We start from the raw sequence: 20,619 nt of genomic DNA on the forward strand, positions 1-20,619 counted from the left end.
ACCGCGAGATTTGTATGTTCGAATACACGTTACTCTCCATATAATAATATATTGATAAGTTGTAACTTTTACATAACGCTCGATAATAAACGATGTATTATTTACTAATCTTTAAGCACAAAATATTTTTGAAAAGATATTATTTTATACAAAATAACTAAATGTGTGAGTAAGTAATTGAAAAGTGACACACAAAGTTATACATAAAATTTAGTTGGAACGTATTGTATGTGTACAAATTGTTCAAGATGTAAAAAGGTTTTTAACTGACAAATTTGTTTTTTTTTTAAACCGTTCGGGTTTGCGCAAAAAGATGTCGTTTATTATAAGCTTCAGGAATGGAAATCATAAGATGTTAGAGTATCATTTATTATATATTTTTTCATCAATAATAAATAAATTTTATTATTGATAAATTTATATCTATAGCCGACAAGCCGAATGTGTGCGAATAACCTATTACGTGGTTTTTTTTTTGAGATAATTAAATACAACTTTTGTTAACATGTACAATAGACAAAATGGCTCGTCAAATTCTTAGCAATATCGAAAAGAGCAGAGATCCTTAAAATCAAACTTGTTTGCCATCGGCACGTTTCTAAGATAATTACGTGCCATATAATTAGATTTCGCTCTTCGACATTTCGGTTCGGATTTATCAAACTCGATGTTCATTATAAACTTTTTCCGTACAGAGATTGTGCACACGTCGTTTCTGCAAGTTTCTGTATTTGGACAAGCAGATAGTGTAAATTCAATTTAAGGGGGTCACTGATAATATTGAGTTAAAAACTGTCACAGAAGAGAACGCGATATCGACGTTTACTAGCAAAAAGTTTTCTCTCTGTATGTATGAAAACATTTGTGACTTGCTACAATACGGAAGATAGAACATACAGATAAACAAGTTTTCCTTTTGGCTTTATTTATATTTTCTTACATGTTTTTGTATGTCTGTAACATATTATATTTTTAGTAAATTATGTCGATAAATTTGTAGATACAGTAATGTTCGCGTAGTTATCACTATTTTATTTCGCGAGTTTATAACATTGGAATAAAAAATCTAAATTTTATCAGAAGTTTTGAATGGAATTTGCAAGTAACAAGAAATTTGTGTCACACATTTTATACATACATATATACGATGACCTTGACTGAATGTTGACTTTTATTTTTTCATGAAAAACTGAGTTTTTGAACTTTCGTCCTTCCGCTTTTCAATTGCGCAGAACGCGATGTGTTTGCGCGTTGTTGCTGCGGCAAAGCCGCTTATGCTTATGGATATTGATACATGTGCAACAACTACTGCAACTACTACTGCTTGTTGACTGGATACGACGTTGATTTCGCGTTACCGCTCGGTTATGCTATTGAACGATCTCGAATATACGCTTTTTTATTTAAATCTCGATTCTGACAATGTTCACTGATATGCTCTTATAAAACGAGATTGAAATAACAATTATAAATACATAAGTATATAGTATAGTACAGTATGTGTAATGAGTTTTGTTTAACTCTCGAAAACATTTGAGAAAATTACATTCTCGATTTTTTTGTTTTATTGTTCCAAATACACAAAAAAAAATGATAAAAGTTTATGTTGCTCTTTATTGCTTGATGGCAACCTTTGATTTTATTGATTTATATTATACTTGGTAATTTATACTATACGACACTTGTTAGTAAATAATTTTCTTAAGATAGTAAATCGCGATGTACATCGTTACGCTATATTTTATTCCCCCGAGATCCGTTGCAGTGGCAAAGTGTATGGTATCTAGTTAACCTGTTTCCGGATCTTGAGGTAGAGGAAAATAGGATGTTACGTCAAACTCAATTAATGTCCGTGGGATTTAAGGGGAAAAGATGATGTACAGGGATTGATGTTAATAGCGCGGATCAAAGAGTTGACAAGATCATTTTGCACTTAATTTATCTTTAAAACAAATATTGCACAATTATGACAATTGTAGGATTTAAGTTTGTCACATCAAATAAAAGTATGTTTTTAATTCATATATATTGATAGAGAGAGAGATACGTAAAAATAGTAACCATTTATAATTTTAGAGAAAATATATGAATTATTGTTCTAAATAAGCAAAAAACGCTATAAAAGATAAGGTAGCTTATGAAATTTACTTATTAACAAGAAAAAAATGTATTTATTAAAAGACAACACAATGTTCTTATTAAAATTTACATTTATCAGAAAAGCCACGACGTTCTTTTACGACGTCTTCAGCTTTAGTTGAACAAGTTGTAAACAACTTTCATTTTTTGTCATGCATATAGGACGTTTCACAACTTGTAGTTGACACAACAGATTGTTTAACAAACTAAAAAATTGTTCTTTGAAGCATTTAATATATATATATATATATATATTTAAAGCTTTCTAAAAATAAAAACTACATGTATTTAAAAAGACATTTTATCTGTAAATTAAATTTCAGTAGAAAAATAGATGACGACGATTTATTTAATATCAAATAGATAGTGTACGTTAAAATAAAATTTTAATTTCTGTTTTTTCTTAAATGAAGACATTTAATATTGAAAAATATAAAATTGCTAAAATTATTGAAAATTTTGAAATGTAGATTTGTGCAAAAGAATCTACTTTTGAATTAATTAAAGAAAACGTGAACTCTAAAGGTTTAATAATTTCCGGATCATTCCGTATACGATATTCTTCTTGTTTTTTCATTCTTTATATATAATTCTTTTGTTTTCTAGTTGCTTCTGCTCTCTCTTCCGTGTTATGTTTTATCACAACTGATTAAAAGTACCCCCGTTACAGTAAGTAAATTACACATTCTGCTATTTCGTCTCCCATCTTCCCGATCACGACATATAACTTTTACGACTTCCAGTCGGAAATTCCCAATCCCGAATAGCCAGTTATCATGGTTCCTGTTTGGAATCGACTTTCGAGAGAAATGGCTGACACAGCCATGTCGTTCAGTGAGAACGTCTTCGGCTTTCCATCTTTTCATTCTAAACAGACATACATATGATTTCTTTCTTTCTCTCTCTTTCTGTAATATCAAGAGCTCTTAGGTCGTTGCTTTTTGCATAATCGGTCACGAAATGAAAAACGAAAACGCTATAAAGATGCTTTTTCATATATATTATAGTTTTGATCATCTCGCGTTTCGTGATGAATTGTGTTCGCACAATGAAATATTGATTTGCACAAATAATGTAGCGAAGAACGAAATATTTGAAATAAAAATAGATAAAGCAAAACACAAATATACACACATACATACTGTTGCTGATGCAAGAAGACATTCATTGTATTCGTTATACTCATAAAAATGTAAATTTTCTAGTACATATGAAACACGATGTTATGTGTTTCAATGAGACATTAAGAAATGGAGAAAGCAATTATTTATCTGCATTGTTTCGACTGATTGAATAAAATCTGATAAAAATGTGTAAATTTTTAAAGGTGGACCGGGCGGAGAAGGAAGAGGGCCAGGGGGAATGTGGTCCGGTGCCGTCTTCAGCGGGCTGTAGCGGCGCTTCCAGTTCGAGAATGGGTCCTGGGCCTGATTCCGGCAGTAGCGCCCCATCATCAGTTCCCCAATCGCTAGCTACTTCGAGGGACGACGAGGACGATGAAGATGATGAGAGCAGCGGCAGACGATCCAATGGCCACGGAGGATCGAGGTTAGTGTAATATTTACTATTTACTTTTGCATCGCAATTATGTCTCATTATTTTCGGATTTAATTCAGCTTTCATTCTATATGACAAAATAAAAATCGAAAGACTACGCAATATGTTATATTCCTTTGTATATTTTTATTTAATAGGAAGATTTCCGTCTTGTTTGCCATACTTATCTTCTGCGCAAAAAAAATTTTCGATAGAGAATATACATATCTATGTATTTTTATCTCTTGCCAAACAATTGTTTTTGTAAATAATTTGCACGAAGTAACGAATATACTCAAAAGTAAAGATTACACAAAAAAACTTCCTCTCTAAACTTTGTCAATAAAATCTATAATTGATTTGTTAATTGTCATCACGATTGTAACGATAATCTGGATAAATTTGTGTGCAACATCAAAATAATTATTGTACATATATATATCATTGTGATGTTTATTCTGCATTATCGCTTTATATAATAGTTGGAAGTAATTGAACAAAAATTCATTCAATATCCGGCTTAACTCAGTTCGTGATAAAAATGCCTTAAAAACTGTTAACAATTTTGCTTTTACCGTAAAATTACTAATGGATAAGTACAATAAATAAACATTACATGTAACAATTTTTATACGTAACAAATATGATAGCGGTTATCTATATCTATATATTTGTGTGTTTATATATATACATATGTGTATGTTTTTGTGTGTGTATATGTGTATGTATATACATACGTACATATGTACAATATATATATAAAACTTATTTTTGTTTGCTTACTTTTGTTGCGCATCATGTTTTCACAAAAACATAGCTATAACACAATATTAATAAAAAATAGCTATTTGCTATGTATTTAGTACCTCACACTTTTGTAATAAATACGAACGGACTTTGTTATACTAAAGTTTAATACATAATAGATACATACATATATATATATGTATATATATATAGTGTAGATAATATAATGGATTCAAATTATGTATCAAATTTTAGTATCCGTTTGTATTTGTTACAAAAGTGTGAGATACTAAATAAACAGCAAATAATTATTTTTTGTTAACACTGTGTCATAACTGTGGTTTTGTGAAAACATGATGCGCAACGGAAGTAAGCAAACAAAAATAGATAAGTATGTCATCAGGAAAATTCAGCTGCAGTATTCTCGCTTCTGCATTAGAAACATCGGGCAAGAATCTTCATTTCTGCTTCTCTAGAAATCAGGGAAAAGTAAACATTTGACAACTAGGACGCAGAAATCCTATGTGAAACGTAATGGATCCGTCTTGAAGTTTTCTTAATATATTAAAAGTGGATAAACAGAGATGATATTTTTTCGTCTCTAAAACCTTTTTTCTTTGGTAGAAATAAATAAAGTCGGATAAATTTTGAAACTAGATAAACATTTATTAGAAAATAGTCTCTTGGCTAGTAAAAGATTTAAAAAACGGTAGAAAAACTAAATATAGTATATTATATTTTATTTTTTAGTTATAGTTTTATTAACTTTAACTGTTCAAAACTTTCTGTTCTAATTTTTACGATAAAATTCGTATTTTCGTAAAATTATAGAAAAGCATTTTACACGGTGAGAAATGTATTAGTAAGCCATACAAATACAATATATATTTGTAATTTAAAAAATGACAAAATTAAACGGAGTTTTGTAAAGTTCAAAAACTTAAAGAAGGTGGATAAAGATAAGTTACTCGACAAAGAAGAGGAAGAGAAGTATTAAATATCTATCTATAATATTTATCTATTATAATCAAGTTATTCTGGATTAACAAACAAAATCTTTCTATATAAAAAAGCTGCAGTGAACTTTCATCAAAAATATACGTAGTATAATGACTATAATATCTAGTTTTTATCACAAGATAAAAAGATCCTAAATTGTTTTATCAGTTCAGAGTCTCTTCGTACGTCACCAAAGCTTTGATTAAAATGTTTTGAAAAGTTGCAGAATAACGTCACAAATAAAATATTACAATATGATAACTCTTTATATATATGTAGATATAGCATAAAAACTCTTGAAGAAAGTTACTTTTCAACAATATCTTTTCTAACTTCGCGCAAATTATTTGTATAGATAATTCTTTTTATCTGTTTATAATATATTTCTTATTATTAATAATATAGGGAGAAAGAACGATAGAAGGTGTGATTATTAAATACGATATGAAAGATTTAGTGCGAAGTATGTTTTACTACATATGCATATGTTTGCTGCACATGGTGTTTGCAAGAAATAAAAATAAATTATATCATGAATATTAATTATTTACATGTGTGTAGTATTTCAATAATTTTATTATATAATTTTAATAGTTTGCAAAAATTAAATATCTATATTTAACATATTCGCGACCGGTAACGTAGTCCTATCATTTTCAAATCTAAGTTTATTTGTTCAATAGATATATGTAAACTTTTTATACATAAGTGAACAACAATATTGCCGTAACCGTGCGGCCTTCAACTATACACATTTGAAAATACGCAGCGTTTAGGTAGAGATCTCGCTCTAAAAAACGCCGGCTGCGAATATGTCAAGTATTACTGATATTTATATAATAAATATACAAATATCCGGGTTAAGTATTTTGTATGTTGCATCAGAAATTTAAAATAAAATTAAAATTCTTGTCGCGCGTAATTCTAGTAAAAAACGCGATGCAACTAATTTCTAAGTTGAAGTCTTGTCCGACAAGACTTCGTTGTTCTGTATTCATTCTGTGAGCTTCTTTTTTGTTTTTCTGTTGTACACTTCTCGCACTATAGCGTCGTGAACCCAGAGCGTATATAATCAGGAAGTTTTCGCTTTTATTTATTCAATACGAATTCAGACCCACTTTTCTAGATTCTGTGTAGGCAGATTTCCGAGTTCCCAGGCTACTGCTTCTTCTATTCGTTGACAATTCCGTTGCAGTCGCGCAATTCCGTATAGCGCACAAAGTACATTCGACAAACTGTTGTGTTTATCGACTTTTCGATGCTTCGTGGCGCCAACAGCAAAATCGTTTTTCACACGGATAAATAAATTCAGCGTCGCGTACGTTTTTGCGTCACGTCGACCTGACGAGTTTTCAGCGGATGACTCGTTTTTCACAATGTGATATGGAGATGGACAGACGGACACATAGGGAAAAGGATGAAGAATAGTCTGATTACGCTTGTATGAAAAGAGATTGAATCAAAAGTAGAGAGAGAAAGAAAGAGAAATGAATGATGAAACCTGTTCACGCACTCAATGAAATACGTTGCAAGCCATAACTGTATTACATCGCTTTCGAGCGAGATCGTTCTTCGGATGAATGAGTGAGGCTTTTTTTACGAGACAGCTGCTATATTACATAAATATTTTGAACGTGTTATCCATCATAGTTAGAAATGTGTACAAAGTATGATAGAAGAATTACAAATTCATATTACATTGCATCAGTTATTGTTAAACGAGATGCGTATGATTGAGTTTGTATAAAGCATTGGAAACATTGGATTCTTTATTTAATTTTGGATTATAAATTTATATAACAAATTATTTGGTTTTTCTGAACCGAGATTTGAGATTGAAGTTTAAGTAAATTTCATAAAACTAATTATATATATTTTCTTAACACATTCATGACCGGTAACGTAGTCTTACGTCATTTAAAAATCTATAACTAAGGTTCGGCTGACGTAGTCCTACGTCATTTTATAAAATCTATGTTAATTTGTTTAATAAACATATAAGTGTGGTATGAAGTAATATTTTGTATATTTACACTTATTTAAATAGCAGAACTCTGCGGACTTCGGCTATAGACGTTTGAAAAATGTACGCGGACTTCAGCAGTTTCGCTCTAAAATTGTCAACCGCGAATGTGATAATATAATTTTCGAATTAATATTTTTCCAGAACATATTGTGAATACTTTTAGAAGGCAGGAAACAATAACAACCGTGCTTGCAAAGAAAATTGGTTAAAAGTACTCATATCATCATTGAAAAAAATCATATCACTCGAAGCGAATGTTTACTCATACATATCATACATTTGCTGAATACGCGAGGCTAGGTTGGGAAAAGGAAAAGTTAGAGGAAGAAAAAGTGTGTGTGTGTGTGTGTGTGTGTGTTTGTGTGTATGTAAAGAAAATAATAGACGTGTGATGACAAGTATGCGAGAGCGAGAGAATGAGAGCGAGGCAACCCGTGTGGGTTCTTTATCTTCTTCGCAGGTCATCGAAATTGTACCGTCAACAACGCGTTTCTTCGAGTCGTCCGCAATCTTTTGCATCCGGCGCGAGACTCGTCAGGACCTCAACCACATCAGCATCGCTGGAGAGCTACAACCTCGATACAGAAATACCCGCAGCAGCCAGGAGACCCCGTAGCACAAGGGGTTCACAAAAATGGAGTAATGTACGCGCGGTCATGGCGTTATATTCCTCTCTACGCAAAATCAAGAGGTATTCCTGCCATTAATCGGTACGGACGGTAACCTCTGCCACTATCATCTGCGCGCCCGCGCCATATACACACACACACACACACACACACACAAATAACATACTCTTTACAACTGTCTCTATTTATGTTGGGAACTCGGCACGGTTATCTTCAAAATATTTCATCTTGTTTACTCGATCCTATCTCTCTATAAAAAATTTAGTTTTCTTTTAGAGACTTATAGAATAATATTTGTTTTTTAAAGTATGTATTTGTATATACTTTATTGTTTCCCTTCACTAAAAAATGTTCTTACTGACTTATTTTTCTTATTTTTTTCTCTCCTAATTATGTTATTTTAATCTATACATTTCTTTTTTCATATCTTCTAATAAATATAAATAAACATAGTTAATCAGTAAACATAAATCATATTACGAGTTTTTTGTTACATGATGGGAAATAACAAATGATTAAATAAGTGCAAGTATATATATACATATATATATGTATATGTAATGCAATTATCGTATTAATATTTGAGACGACAATAAATTTTACATTTTAACATTTTAACGATGACTTAATCGAGTATGAAATTTCGAGTGGCTTTCAAAATGTCATAAACTTTCAAATACTTCCGAAATGAGGTAACCAAGATCTCGGGAATCTCAACGATATTGGAACTTTGATTTGAGATTTTTCAGCGCTTTATGTTTGCATCTTGTTAATTATTCATTCTCTCTAGAGAGATTTCTTTACAAAGAAAGATAGATTTTTGAATTGAATTGAATATTTCTAGAGATTCTGACTTTTAGCACGAGACTTATAAAAATATTTTTTCGAATAAATTATACGTCTCTTGACGCGAGCATGAAGATATATTTAGGTGTCGATCATATTGTTTCCATCACAAAGGTCTAATGTAAAACGAAGGAACGTCATGTGTACGAGAACACAAGACTTTTACTAAGTAAAAGTATTAATTGCAATAAAGTTTATGTAGTCGAAAGCATTGATACAAATTATATTAAATGCAAACTTAACATAGCAGTTTTATATCGAAGTCTCGTATGTTTCGGGTTTTGATCTTTTTACAAACCATAAGTGTATATACAAAAATAACGCACAAATAGTGACACCTATAAAATTGGCATAAAATCTGATTCACGGAAGTCAATGTTAATTGATTTGACATAACTTGATATAATCAAAAAATGAAATAAAAGTCAGATGTTCCGATCGTTTCCCATTGCATTTAACATAAGACCGCACGAAAATACTGGCTATATTTACTGCTCTTCACTGCAAATTTATTTTATAGCCATTCTCCATCTATTACTTTTATATCCACGTTATTTCAAATTACTATACGTCTCATGCTTTACTTTGTACATTTTTAAATAACATAGCTGATAAAGATACACTGCTGCTATGTATAAGATTATGCTATCTATTTTTTAATCTTTGATGATATTTAATCATATTTGAAAAAATTCTCAAGTTTTATAATAAATTTTTTCCTCGATTATTCGCTTAAAGGGGGATAGATCTTCTTCGAAAATTCACATTACTTATTTTACCAACTTACAAGCAATACTTGACAATAACTTATATACTGTAAAATGATTTACGAAGCAAGTATATAAGGAGTATAATAATCATTAATAAATAATGATTAATAAATAATTTTTATTAATAAATAAATTATTAATAGGTATTACTAGAATCGAAATTTAATTACACCGACACACACATAAATATATACACAATAATGAAAGTAATTATCAGCGATTTTATAAGGATGAAGTTTGATTAATTAAAAAATACAATATATTTGAACTGATAACCGTCGAGCGATTGATCTTTATTAATCATCTTATTCTCTTAATGAAATATTTCTTTGTTGATATCGTGTACGAGTAGAAACAAGTTATCACACGTGTGGTAAACCCGATTTTTATTTTAGGTACCCAAAAATTTAAAATCTAAAAGTTTAAAATATTTATTTATGTCTACATACACACACACGTATGTCACAAAATAATACGAAAAATATTTTAGTACAAATTGATAAATCATAACATATCTTTTGTCATGTAAATGACAATTAATCCCTAAATATAAAGATCTTTTTGTCTTAATAACTTCTACAGTATTTATATATTACAGTACAGTATAGTACTTATATATTTAAATACTGTAAAACACTTTTATAGTATTTAAGTACTTACAAAGAATTGATAGTAGGAAAATGTTTTCATTTGAAACATAATATTCAATATCTTGCATTTACATCTATAACACATTGTATATGAATGTTACGATAACAATTCAAGAATACATAGTGCCATACTTGATGATTATCTTAATTTTATTATCGTTTCGATTGTCAAGGTATGCGATTTTTTTAGTGTTATTCTGTCTCTATCTATTTGTTCTGTTTATCTATCTGTTTGTCTGTCTATTTGTATGTCTGTCTGTCTGTCTGTCTGTCTGTCTGTCTGTCTGTCTGTCTACCTCCTATCAATCTGATACTCTAGCTAACTGATGTGATCTCGCGTCTCGTTTAATTTTTATTTCGCAAAGCAACAACCACCCATTTACTTAGAACTTAGAGAAATACAACTGTAGATCTGATTATTCTATAAAAGCAAAAAACAAGAATGTTATGGTTTTTTTAAATTTTATTATTGACGCGGTTGCAACGATATAATAGTCCTATCTTATATACTTTTGTATGTGTTTGCAAGATAAATAGATGATAGCAAGTACTGCAGAACAAAGTGTCTTGCGATACATTCTATTCATAGCGAATTCTATGAATTCTGCAATGTCATCGCGTGATAAAGCTCATGCATGCGTGGTTTGCAAAGAATTCGCAACTCTTTCTCAGTCATGTGGAATCTCGATTAAAATAAACATTCGCACGTCAAACATCTTTTAAAACGATACATGCTCGCACGCAGAGGCTTAAAACAATGGCCAAGCGAAATAGCACATGACATCGAATATTAAAACGCATTGTTGTTTTTCAAACGGAAAATTCCATCGACTGTTTATTGTGCAAACAATTTTTGACGCAATTTGCGCAATAAATTATTTTATACAATAAATTTAATTGTTTCAACAACCCTAACAGGAACGATTTATATAAAGTTATAAAATAATATCCAACACAATTGTATATTTTATGTGCTTCAGTACGTATATATGTATAGTACATATATAGAAGAGTGTATATAAAGAATGGGAGATGTATATATATAAAAAAGATCCGAAAAGATCTTAAAAGAAAAACGTAATCAACAAAAAACTAATATCACAACGCACATATCATACCGTGAGAATATTTATTTTTTCTTGCAAAAGAAGTTCGAATAGCAGTGGCTATTTCTTAACATTGCAGTATATTCTTTCTCTCTCTTTCTTTCTCTTTTTCTCTTTTTGTTTCTTAGTAATGACTTACTTTATTTTTTTAAGAAAAGCTGCTGTATCTGTTTTGACATTTTAATATTTTATTTTAGCGTTTGATACACCAAAATTAAGCAAATCTTTAATGATTGCGCTTAATGAAATGTTGTATTAAACTTGTATATTTATTCTTTCTACTTTTTATATTGGAATTTGAAAACATTAAATTTAGAACCAAGGTACAACAGAACAAACATCAAAAAATTGCTTTAGCTTACATAATAAATTCTGTCTCGTATTATTTAAAGACTGTCTTTATACGCGTCTTTATTTTATGCATTTTGTTACATCTGAACATCAGTTTGCAGATATAATACCGTCTTCTTCTCTTCTTTTATTTATTTACGTCTGAACAAAGACGATAAACGATATGAATAAATAACAATTTGATTAAAACAACAAATGAACAAAAATTTAATTTATTTTATTGCCATCTGTATAGAAAATTGTTGCGTTATTTATAAATTAGCTAAATCAATAGAGAGAAAGAGAGAGAGATAGAGAAACAGGAAAAGAAAGAGAGATTGGTTCAATGAATCCTAGGAGGAATAAAATCTGCGCGTCCTGTTTCAGTTTTGACTGGCGATTTCTATTTTTTTTTCTGCTCACAGAACAAAAAGTAATCAGCGATGGATGAAATTGCGGACGACGGTACAATTGTCTTCGGCGATCTCGACAATTCAGAAGAAACCGCCGCTAAAACGCGAGGACTCATTTCTGAAGAGATTTTCCACGAGACAAATACCAGAGAGTCAAGAAACGCTTGACACCGGCGAAGGCGAAGGTGACGCGACCGACGACAAAGAAGCCGGTAGTCGGCGTCGCCGGCGGCCTCGTAGGCCCCAGAAACCTCCCAAAACCGTGATCAATCCCGATGAAAATTTTTATTATTACTGGCTGATGTTGCTGTCAGCCTGCGTCCTTTACAATCTTTGGACACTGATCGTCCGTCAGAGTCTGCCGGAACTGCAGGCGTTGGCACCCACCGCCTGGATCGCTTGCGACAGTTTCACCGACGTAGTGTTCATTTTGGACGTGGTGGTGCAGATACGCACCGGTTACCTCGAGCAAGGCCTGATGGTGTACAACAGTATGAAACTGGCCGGTCACTACCTCAAATCTAAATCGTTCGTGCTGGATCTGTTGGCGCTGTTGCCGCTCGATCTCCTGCAGATGAATCTCGGCAGCAACCCTATGCTGAGGTTCCCGAGGTTCCTCAAGATCTACCGCGTTTACAATTACTACTACATGGTGGAGTCGCGCACGGTCTACCCGAATCTCTGGCGCGTGCTCAATCTTATTCACATACTTCTCATATTGGCGCACTGGTTCGGTTGCTTTTACTACTTACTGAGCGAGGCCGAGAGCTTCCAGGGCGATTGGGTCTACCCGTACCGGCCCGGCGAATACGCCACTCTGACCAGGAAGTACCTCGGCTCTCTCTACTGGTCCACCCTGACACTTACGACCATCGGTGACCTGCCTACACCGGAGACCAACGCCGAGTGAGTCTCATAATCTCTAGACACACCACTTTTGGTCCTTACTTCTTTTGTTGTTTTTTTATCGAGTCGTGCATCTCGTTCTCAACATTCTCTTCCCTTCCTTCCCACACTTTTCTCTCTCTCACACATACACACACAAAGAGAGAGAGAGAGAGAGAGAGAGAGAGAGAGAGAGAGAGAGAAAGAGAGAGAGAAAGAGAGAGAGAGAAAGAGTCTCGACATGACTTAAGAGAGAATGGAATGCGCGCTTTTTTTGGGCCTTTACTCGCCTCTCAAATCGAGAATATTGGCGAGAAGACGACGTTTAACGTATAATGTATACGTTTAATGTATAAAAGACTAAATACGCACAAATATCAGGAAATATCAGGCAGAAAATCATGTAAACTATGTAAACAAGCTACTGATCGTCTAAACAATAATTTTTTACACTTGTTTCAATTAAAAAACTTTATATCTTTTAAAAGGATAACATATAATAATATTTATAGGATTACGTTCTCTCTTATATGAAGTTTGCTAAAACAACTTATGCACTAATTGTAAGTAATTTTTTAACATTAATATTTCTCGAATAATCAATCAAACCTGTTGAATCTTTTAATTTAATAACACACACATTGTTTCAAAACCACAGAGAGCACAATTAATTTAAATTTTCTTATCTTTAAAACTAGTTTTTATCTGTCTTTTCTCTTTTCTTTGTAAGAGTTTCCGAAATTTAAAATATATTACACACATTGTTTCCCTGTTGATATCTTGATATTTTCTTTGTAATTGTGTTGAAGGATCCAATGTAACAATATAATCTATTTCTCGAAACGTTTATAACGATAAAATAAGCAAACATTTGATGTTTGATTTTTAGGATTTTCTAAAATTTTTTCAAATACGTGTATATATATAGAGTATATATTGTATATATATATATATATATATATATACATACTAAATATTTCACATATTTCTGATACGTTTATGTGAATACGTATTCAGGATTTCCAGATATCCTGATTGATCGCAAACCTTTACGTGACACTCGAGGTAGCTCACATTCGCATCACGAGTGTCTTAAAAGCAAATAGCTTTTTCAGACGATAATGCGGGAATCAACAAGTTTAGTGTATAACCTGATTACTTTACAATATTTGAATCATTTCGCATTCTACAAGCTGCTTATGCATATATGATGTTTGTTCTTCCTATGAAAATCTTGTATATATCAAAGTTGAGGTGCTCGGATAAATTTCAAGAGTGAATTATTTATATCGGAAAAGAGTTCGCATAAACACTTGATTTTATTATTGTTTTATTTATGTTATTAAAAACTATTACACAATTCGATGTTATTTGATAACAATGTGTGAGTTTTATTCTATAAAAACAAATATATAAACAATACGTCTATTTTGCGGTTCGATACAATATTTGTGAAACAATATTTATAGCTTAGACACATATCACGTTTGTTCTAATTTCAATAAACGTGTCATATAAATCGATGCAAACGAACAGTCCAGTATCAATGAGAAATTAGCGGTTCACGGGAGAACATTGTTAATATATTTGTAATATAATTATGTTTGCTTCCGGTATCCGTATGTTGAAGTATTTTCAGAAGCAGGTTACATTCAGCGCAGAAATCCTGAAAATATATTATTGAAAAGTATCTTTCGTAACGCAGTGCACACATTGCCTCTTTTGAAAGCGAAACCGGACAGAGCGCTTTTCTATCTTATAAAATTGAGTTTAATTTATTTATTAGCGCATTCTTCTCTCATTCATGTCGTATTCTTCATTAAATCTGAAAAATTTACATCGAGTTTTAGAATTTAGTAATTTTAAAATCAACACACAACTTTTGCAAAATTCAACATAAATTATTATTCATGATATATAAATATTAATACCAAGACACATGCTTTCCGAAAATTTCTTTAAGTTCTTTAATGTAAAATTTTGTGCAGAAACAGTTCCAATTCGTACGAAATATTATATATTATCATTGTATTATGTACAATGCACGAATTGCAAGATTCATTCGTTTGAAGAAATTCCTTCGCAAAAACATAGGATTTTCAATGAATATAATTCTCGCAGTTTTATACGATAAACTATAATATTACACGTTAGTATGTAAAATACGTTTCAACAATAATTGTAATTTAATAACTACGAATAATCGGTATCTAACCTAAATTAATTTGCACGAATTAATTGTCGTCTAATCGCAACACCGATCGACTAAATGCGTATTACATACATATTTAATATACGACGCGATGTGCACGTCACCTTACATGCAAATATAGCTAAAACGCCAGTGTTTAACTGTATTATCGCGCGTTCTATGTACAGCTAAATCGAAACGAGATCAGCAAAGCCGATTGAGATTGGTGAGATCGTCTAGCCGTAAGCGCTCTCGTCACTGCAATGCTGACGCTCAATCAGATTTCTCTTAATCCAATTCTAAATCATCGAACGACAGACACATTTCCGATTTCTCGTAGCATTATTATCATCGATGATGAGAAAAGCTCTCATCTTCTTTCTGCCGAATCATGTGATTGCGTAAACATATACTCGTCATATTGGTTTGCATCTTTTGCGAGATATATTACGATTGTAAATCACATATTAATAATAAAAAAGAGCAATAGTATACATATGTAGGTACAAGCAATTGGTTTTTTTTTATTTATTTTTTTTATTTTTTATTTGAGCTTTTTTGTCATAACAATGTTGCTGTACATCTTTTATTATTCACTTAATACAAGTTCATTTTGTGTTAACATTCTGTATGTCGACGATGTAACGGGAACACTGACGATTCCATTGTCTCTTAAGTTAGCTATATCTGTAGTGAATTTGGATGCCTAGAAATTAGACTCGTGAAGCGGTCTTGTTGTTGTTGTGTTGGCAGAAACATAGCGGGCGGCAATCCCCGGAGCCTCGCTCGTCGCGGCCGACTGTCCCGGCTTCTGCAGTTCAAGCATAACGAAGGGTACCTGTATCGTTTCCAGAACAAAAAAAGAAAATAAAACAAACGGGGAAAACAGAGAAAAAGAGAGTGAGAAAGAGTGAGAGAGTGAATGAATAAGTGAGTGAGTGAGTGAACGAGTGAGCGAATGAGCGGTTGAGCTAGCGAGCAAGGCTGCGTTTGGAAACACCACTCGTGTGCACACGAGCGTCAATCTATCTTTGTTTTAAATCTAATGAGCAATTAAGATAAAGTGCACACGAGTGATGTTTCTGAACGCAATCCAAGTGAGCAAGAGAGAGAGAGAGAGAGAGAGAGAGAGAGAGAGAGAGAAGAAACGAAAGCTTAGAAACAGAAAATGCTCAATGCATAAAGATGGAAAACTTATTTTGCAATAATATTGCGTTCTACTGGATTATCAATCGACTATACGAGAGGTAATTTATGCGTTGTGTGTTACACTGCAGGATTTACGTGTATGTAACATGCCAGAACAAACCAATTGAGCATTTACACAAAATTTCTCAACGATAAAACAGGTAATCGTAAAAATTTGCTTTTTGTTTAACCGCAAATATTACGTGCAAAAAGAAGCTTTTAGCTTGACTACAAGTTATAATAAAACGTAACAGCATTTAGAGAATAAGAAAGAAAATATACATTGCAAGAATTCATATAAAGTGCAAGAGTAAGGAGAACATGTATGTAACAACAAATACTTTTAAAATATATTTCAAAATCGATATAAAATGTATGAAAATCTAAGAAAAGTAGAAAAAGAGCATCGGATACGAATGCTTGTAAATATATTGCACCGGCGAATAAATGTCGTTGTGTGAAACGAAACAACGCACAATTGGAAATCATTATAAACTCAAAGTGATCGATGAGTCGCTGTCAGAATATCTTATTCTGAGGAGAGGCTAAGGATCGAGAAACAGCCATAGGCCGCGAGATGATATATGGTGGGTTCGTAGCGGAATTAAAGTGGTGACGAATCGAAGTTCTCCGCCGTCCTACAGACAGCATAAAAATCTTAGTGCGTATATTATATTATTTCATAATAATAACACATCCGCGTTAAAACTTATCTTTAAAAACAAGATCTTTTTGTAAAAACAATAGAATAAATAGATAGAAAAATTATAAACTTTTTTTAATCGATGTAAAATTCAAATAAGTGCATAATATTTAAAGTAACACGAGATACATCAAGTTAAACGTTAAAAATTAAAAAAAGATTGTAGCATACACAACTGAATATAATTTTATGTTACTTATTAATCCAGTCTGGTTTTTGTGAACGTATTCATTTTCTTGAAATATGTCCGAAATGACACTGTAGATCTTTTTTTATTTTTCTAGCTTTGTATTTCAAAATCCATTGAAATTTACAATCTATTTTTTTGTTTGTCATATATGCGACATTTCTGTTTTGTTATCTAAATAGATTTAACAATTTGCTTGTGGGTTTTCAAAACTGTTTAATTGTACGATCAATGGAGACGGAAGCATGTGACGGAAGATGACTGAGCGTCCTCAATGGCGCGTATTTCCGACGAGTTGTCGAAAAATAGATATATGTAGCGAGATATTTCCCCCGTGACAAGATATATTGTTTACTTCAATTGTCGTACGTAGGCAATGACGTACGTCAGACAATTGAGATAGCTATAAATACGACGCGATATTTATTCGCAAAGGTTGTTCAAATTTCGCAAAACAAGTTTATTATTTTTATCTTCGAAATACACATACAATATACATAGTTTTTATTCCATCGTTTATTCACTTTTAACCGCACAAATAATCACACAATTTACATAATCGTTATCATTTAAGTGATTTTTGCTACTATTCATAGATTTCAGTTGATAACGTGCCTATAAACTGTGAAGACACAATTTATTTCGTGCAGCAGTATTATCTGACTGTTTTATTTTTCTCAAACAAACTTATTTCGAGTTACATCATCGATATACTAGTGTGTATACAGACAATTAACTTTCTCTACATCGGTAATTTTCTAATTATACATTTCTATTTCTAATTATATATATTTTTATTTAAAAAAAAACTATTTTATATATGTACATCTATATATATATATATATAATTACAATCAAAGCAATTTGTTATTAAAAATTTGAATGTAATGTGATTTTTGCAAAAATCCTTAAGTAGGTTGTAAACTTTTCTATTTTTTTCTTTTTTAAGTATCTCGTTACTTTTAGAAAATAGAAAAAATTTTAGTGTTTCTTTTTATTTACTATAGTTTGTCACACGTAGCTTTTTTTCTTACGGACAAAAAACAACTACAAACATGGTTAAAATCTGATTTCATTCTCTTCTTCTCTCTTGTCAAAGAGATACAATTTTTAATTGCTCGATATCCGGACATTTTGATAAAAAGTCGAGATATTTGTTGGTATCCTCATATCCGTGTGTGCCGAATCTTGTAGACTATAAATTGCAAAGGTATCGCACTGTTCTAATCCGTGCGATATATGCAGATTTTAAATCGCGCTACACGGATAAATTGCGACGTACGAAGGACAAATCAATTTATGCAACAGTCGACTTAACGTATTAAACGTGGAAACATTTTTTGTACACACAAAATGTCTGCTGCAAATGTCTGCAAAATAGATTAACAACATTTGTTCTCTGTAAGTACTACAACGCTATGATATCATTTCACTGCATGGATTGATTCACAAATTAGATTACAGAGAAGACTTTAAACAGTAATGAATATTACAAAAAATAGATGCTTTTTCCTATTTTTAAGAAAGTCCACTTTATAAAGCTTGTTTTGATCTCGAAGGTGCATCGGACAGTTAACTGCAAGTATTTCGTAACAACTTAATTTTTGACCTTAATATTTTCAAACACTCTTAAAAGATTGCCGAAAATAAGAGCTTTATCAGTTTTGTAAGAGCAACCCAGGCAACGAAACGTTCGCGAGTTTTGTATTTCGACAACGGCAACGACCTTGGTTAAAACTGCAAAGTCGGTGGTAGAACTTCCAACAGTCTCGCATTACAAATCGTCTCTGTCACCAGTCACGGTCGACGACAGTATTTAACTACATCCGAAACTAATTTGAATAATATCTACGCAAATATTCCATTTTGTTTCTTCAACTTTGCGCCTCGTATAGTCCAACTTTTATCTTTTTTCACATTATTTGCATCATAATCGCGTATAGAGAAATAAGATTGGCAGAGTTTTATATATATATGTGTGTGTGTGTGTGTGTGTGTGTTGTATGCGATTTTCAAACGTGTTGTGTGACAACTCGTCAAAGTATAGCTACTCACAGCATTGATGACTTTACTGTGATCAAAACTTTCTTTCTACCGAGTTATTTTTTCAAATTCGGAAATAAATAGAATTTTCATGAAATCATATGGCAAAGAAGGTAGATAAAGCAACAATTCATAAATTTTGGCCATTATAACAATTGAAGTGTGTGCTGATATATTGTTAAAAATCACGGTGAGAGTGCTTACTTCAGCAAACTGTCATATTACGTGATAATTAGCCAGCATTTGACATTTGTTGATCTGAAGAATGAAACTTGCCAACAGCAATGTGTAATACTACTGTTTATCTATGCGTTATTTATGCGTCATTTCGAATATTTATAATCTCTCATATATCTAAGAGACAAAACAGTCGCTTTTCAACTTAGACATCATCACCTCGATCGTTCAATTCTCGGCTCATAATTCAACGAGAGAAGATCACTTAATGTCCATACAGCACCGTAGGAAACTTAAGTCCCTTGCAAGATCGATTTGTAGACGACTCTCTAGACGCGGCAACGATCGGCTAGAATCTCATTTTAGCCGGAGTCAAATTTGATCTTGTGTTACTTCGAGTACGTCGAGCGAATTGCAAACTGGATTTCCTCGGTTCGACGATGACCCGTAACTTCTCCGGGCTTTCAGGTCACGATTTCCGCTCGTGCCGCTGAAAGTTACCTACGCTTTTGTAAATTGTCAGAGAATATTACTACGGATTTTCTTGTGCTTGTCTAAATGCGTCAGTTTAATAAATGTTTCTTCAAATTGAAACAAAATATCAAAATACAAATTAAAATACTAAATATATACATACAATACATATACTTGTACATATATTTGCTTCTACATTCACATTTACACATTTGAATTCTTGTAAATCTCGTTCTCTCTCAATTTATTTATATCTATGTTACGTATTTCTACTATATATGTATGTATATATTATTTATGCGGACATTTGTATTGTTTTTTGCATTAATCAATTATCTATCTGCAAATGTCAGTACTATTTTTTTGATCGTGTTTTAATTTTATGCATAAACATTTAAAATATATGTATATGAGTTTCAAAGTAATATTTAACAGAGAAAGAAATATATTAATAAACACATTAGAAAGCGCTATTCCGTTAGTGATACTATAGTGATTTATTATTATTCAGGTTATTCAGTTTTACATCGATTGTAGTACAATTAAAACGTGTGCGTTATCTATAAATCTGAAAATTCTT

The 20,619-nt window shown here is 31.8% G+C and overlaps 1 protein-coding gene across 5 annotated transcripts in view; it reads left to right on the top strand.

Moving 5' to 3' along the window:
• Nucleotides 1-20,619, top strand: part of LOC109863364 — a 58,281-nt gene that overhangs the window by 28,874 nt on the left and 8,788 nt on the right. For 3 of the 5 annotated variants that reach the window (XM_020443624.1, XM_020443616.1, XM_020443632.1), the window contains 3 exons: nt 3,467-3,687; nt 12,204-13,097; nt 16,021-16,101. In XM_020443624.1, the coding sequence (XP_020299213.1) occupies nt 3,467-3,687; nt 12,204-13,097; nt 16,021-16,101 (1,196 nt within the window). Of the gene's footprint in view, nt 1-3,466; nt 3,688-8,081; nt 8,158-12,203; nt 13,098-16,020; nt 16,102-20,619 lie in introns of those variants that run through there. The other 2 variants (XM_020443639.1, XM_020443627.1) reach the window with 2 other exon arrangements.

Source organism: Pseudomyrmex gracilis, unplaced genomic scaffold, assembly GCF_002006095.1.
Source record: "Pseudomyrmex gracilis isolate BER0280 unplaced genomic scaffold, ASM200609v1 scaffold_11, whole genome shotgun sequence".
Taxonomy (NCBI): Eukaryota; Metazoa; Arthropoda; class Insecta; order Hymenoptera; family Formicidae; genus Pseudomyrmex; species Pseudomyrmex gracilis.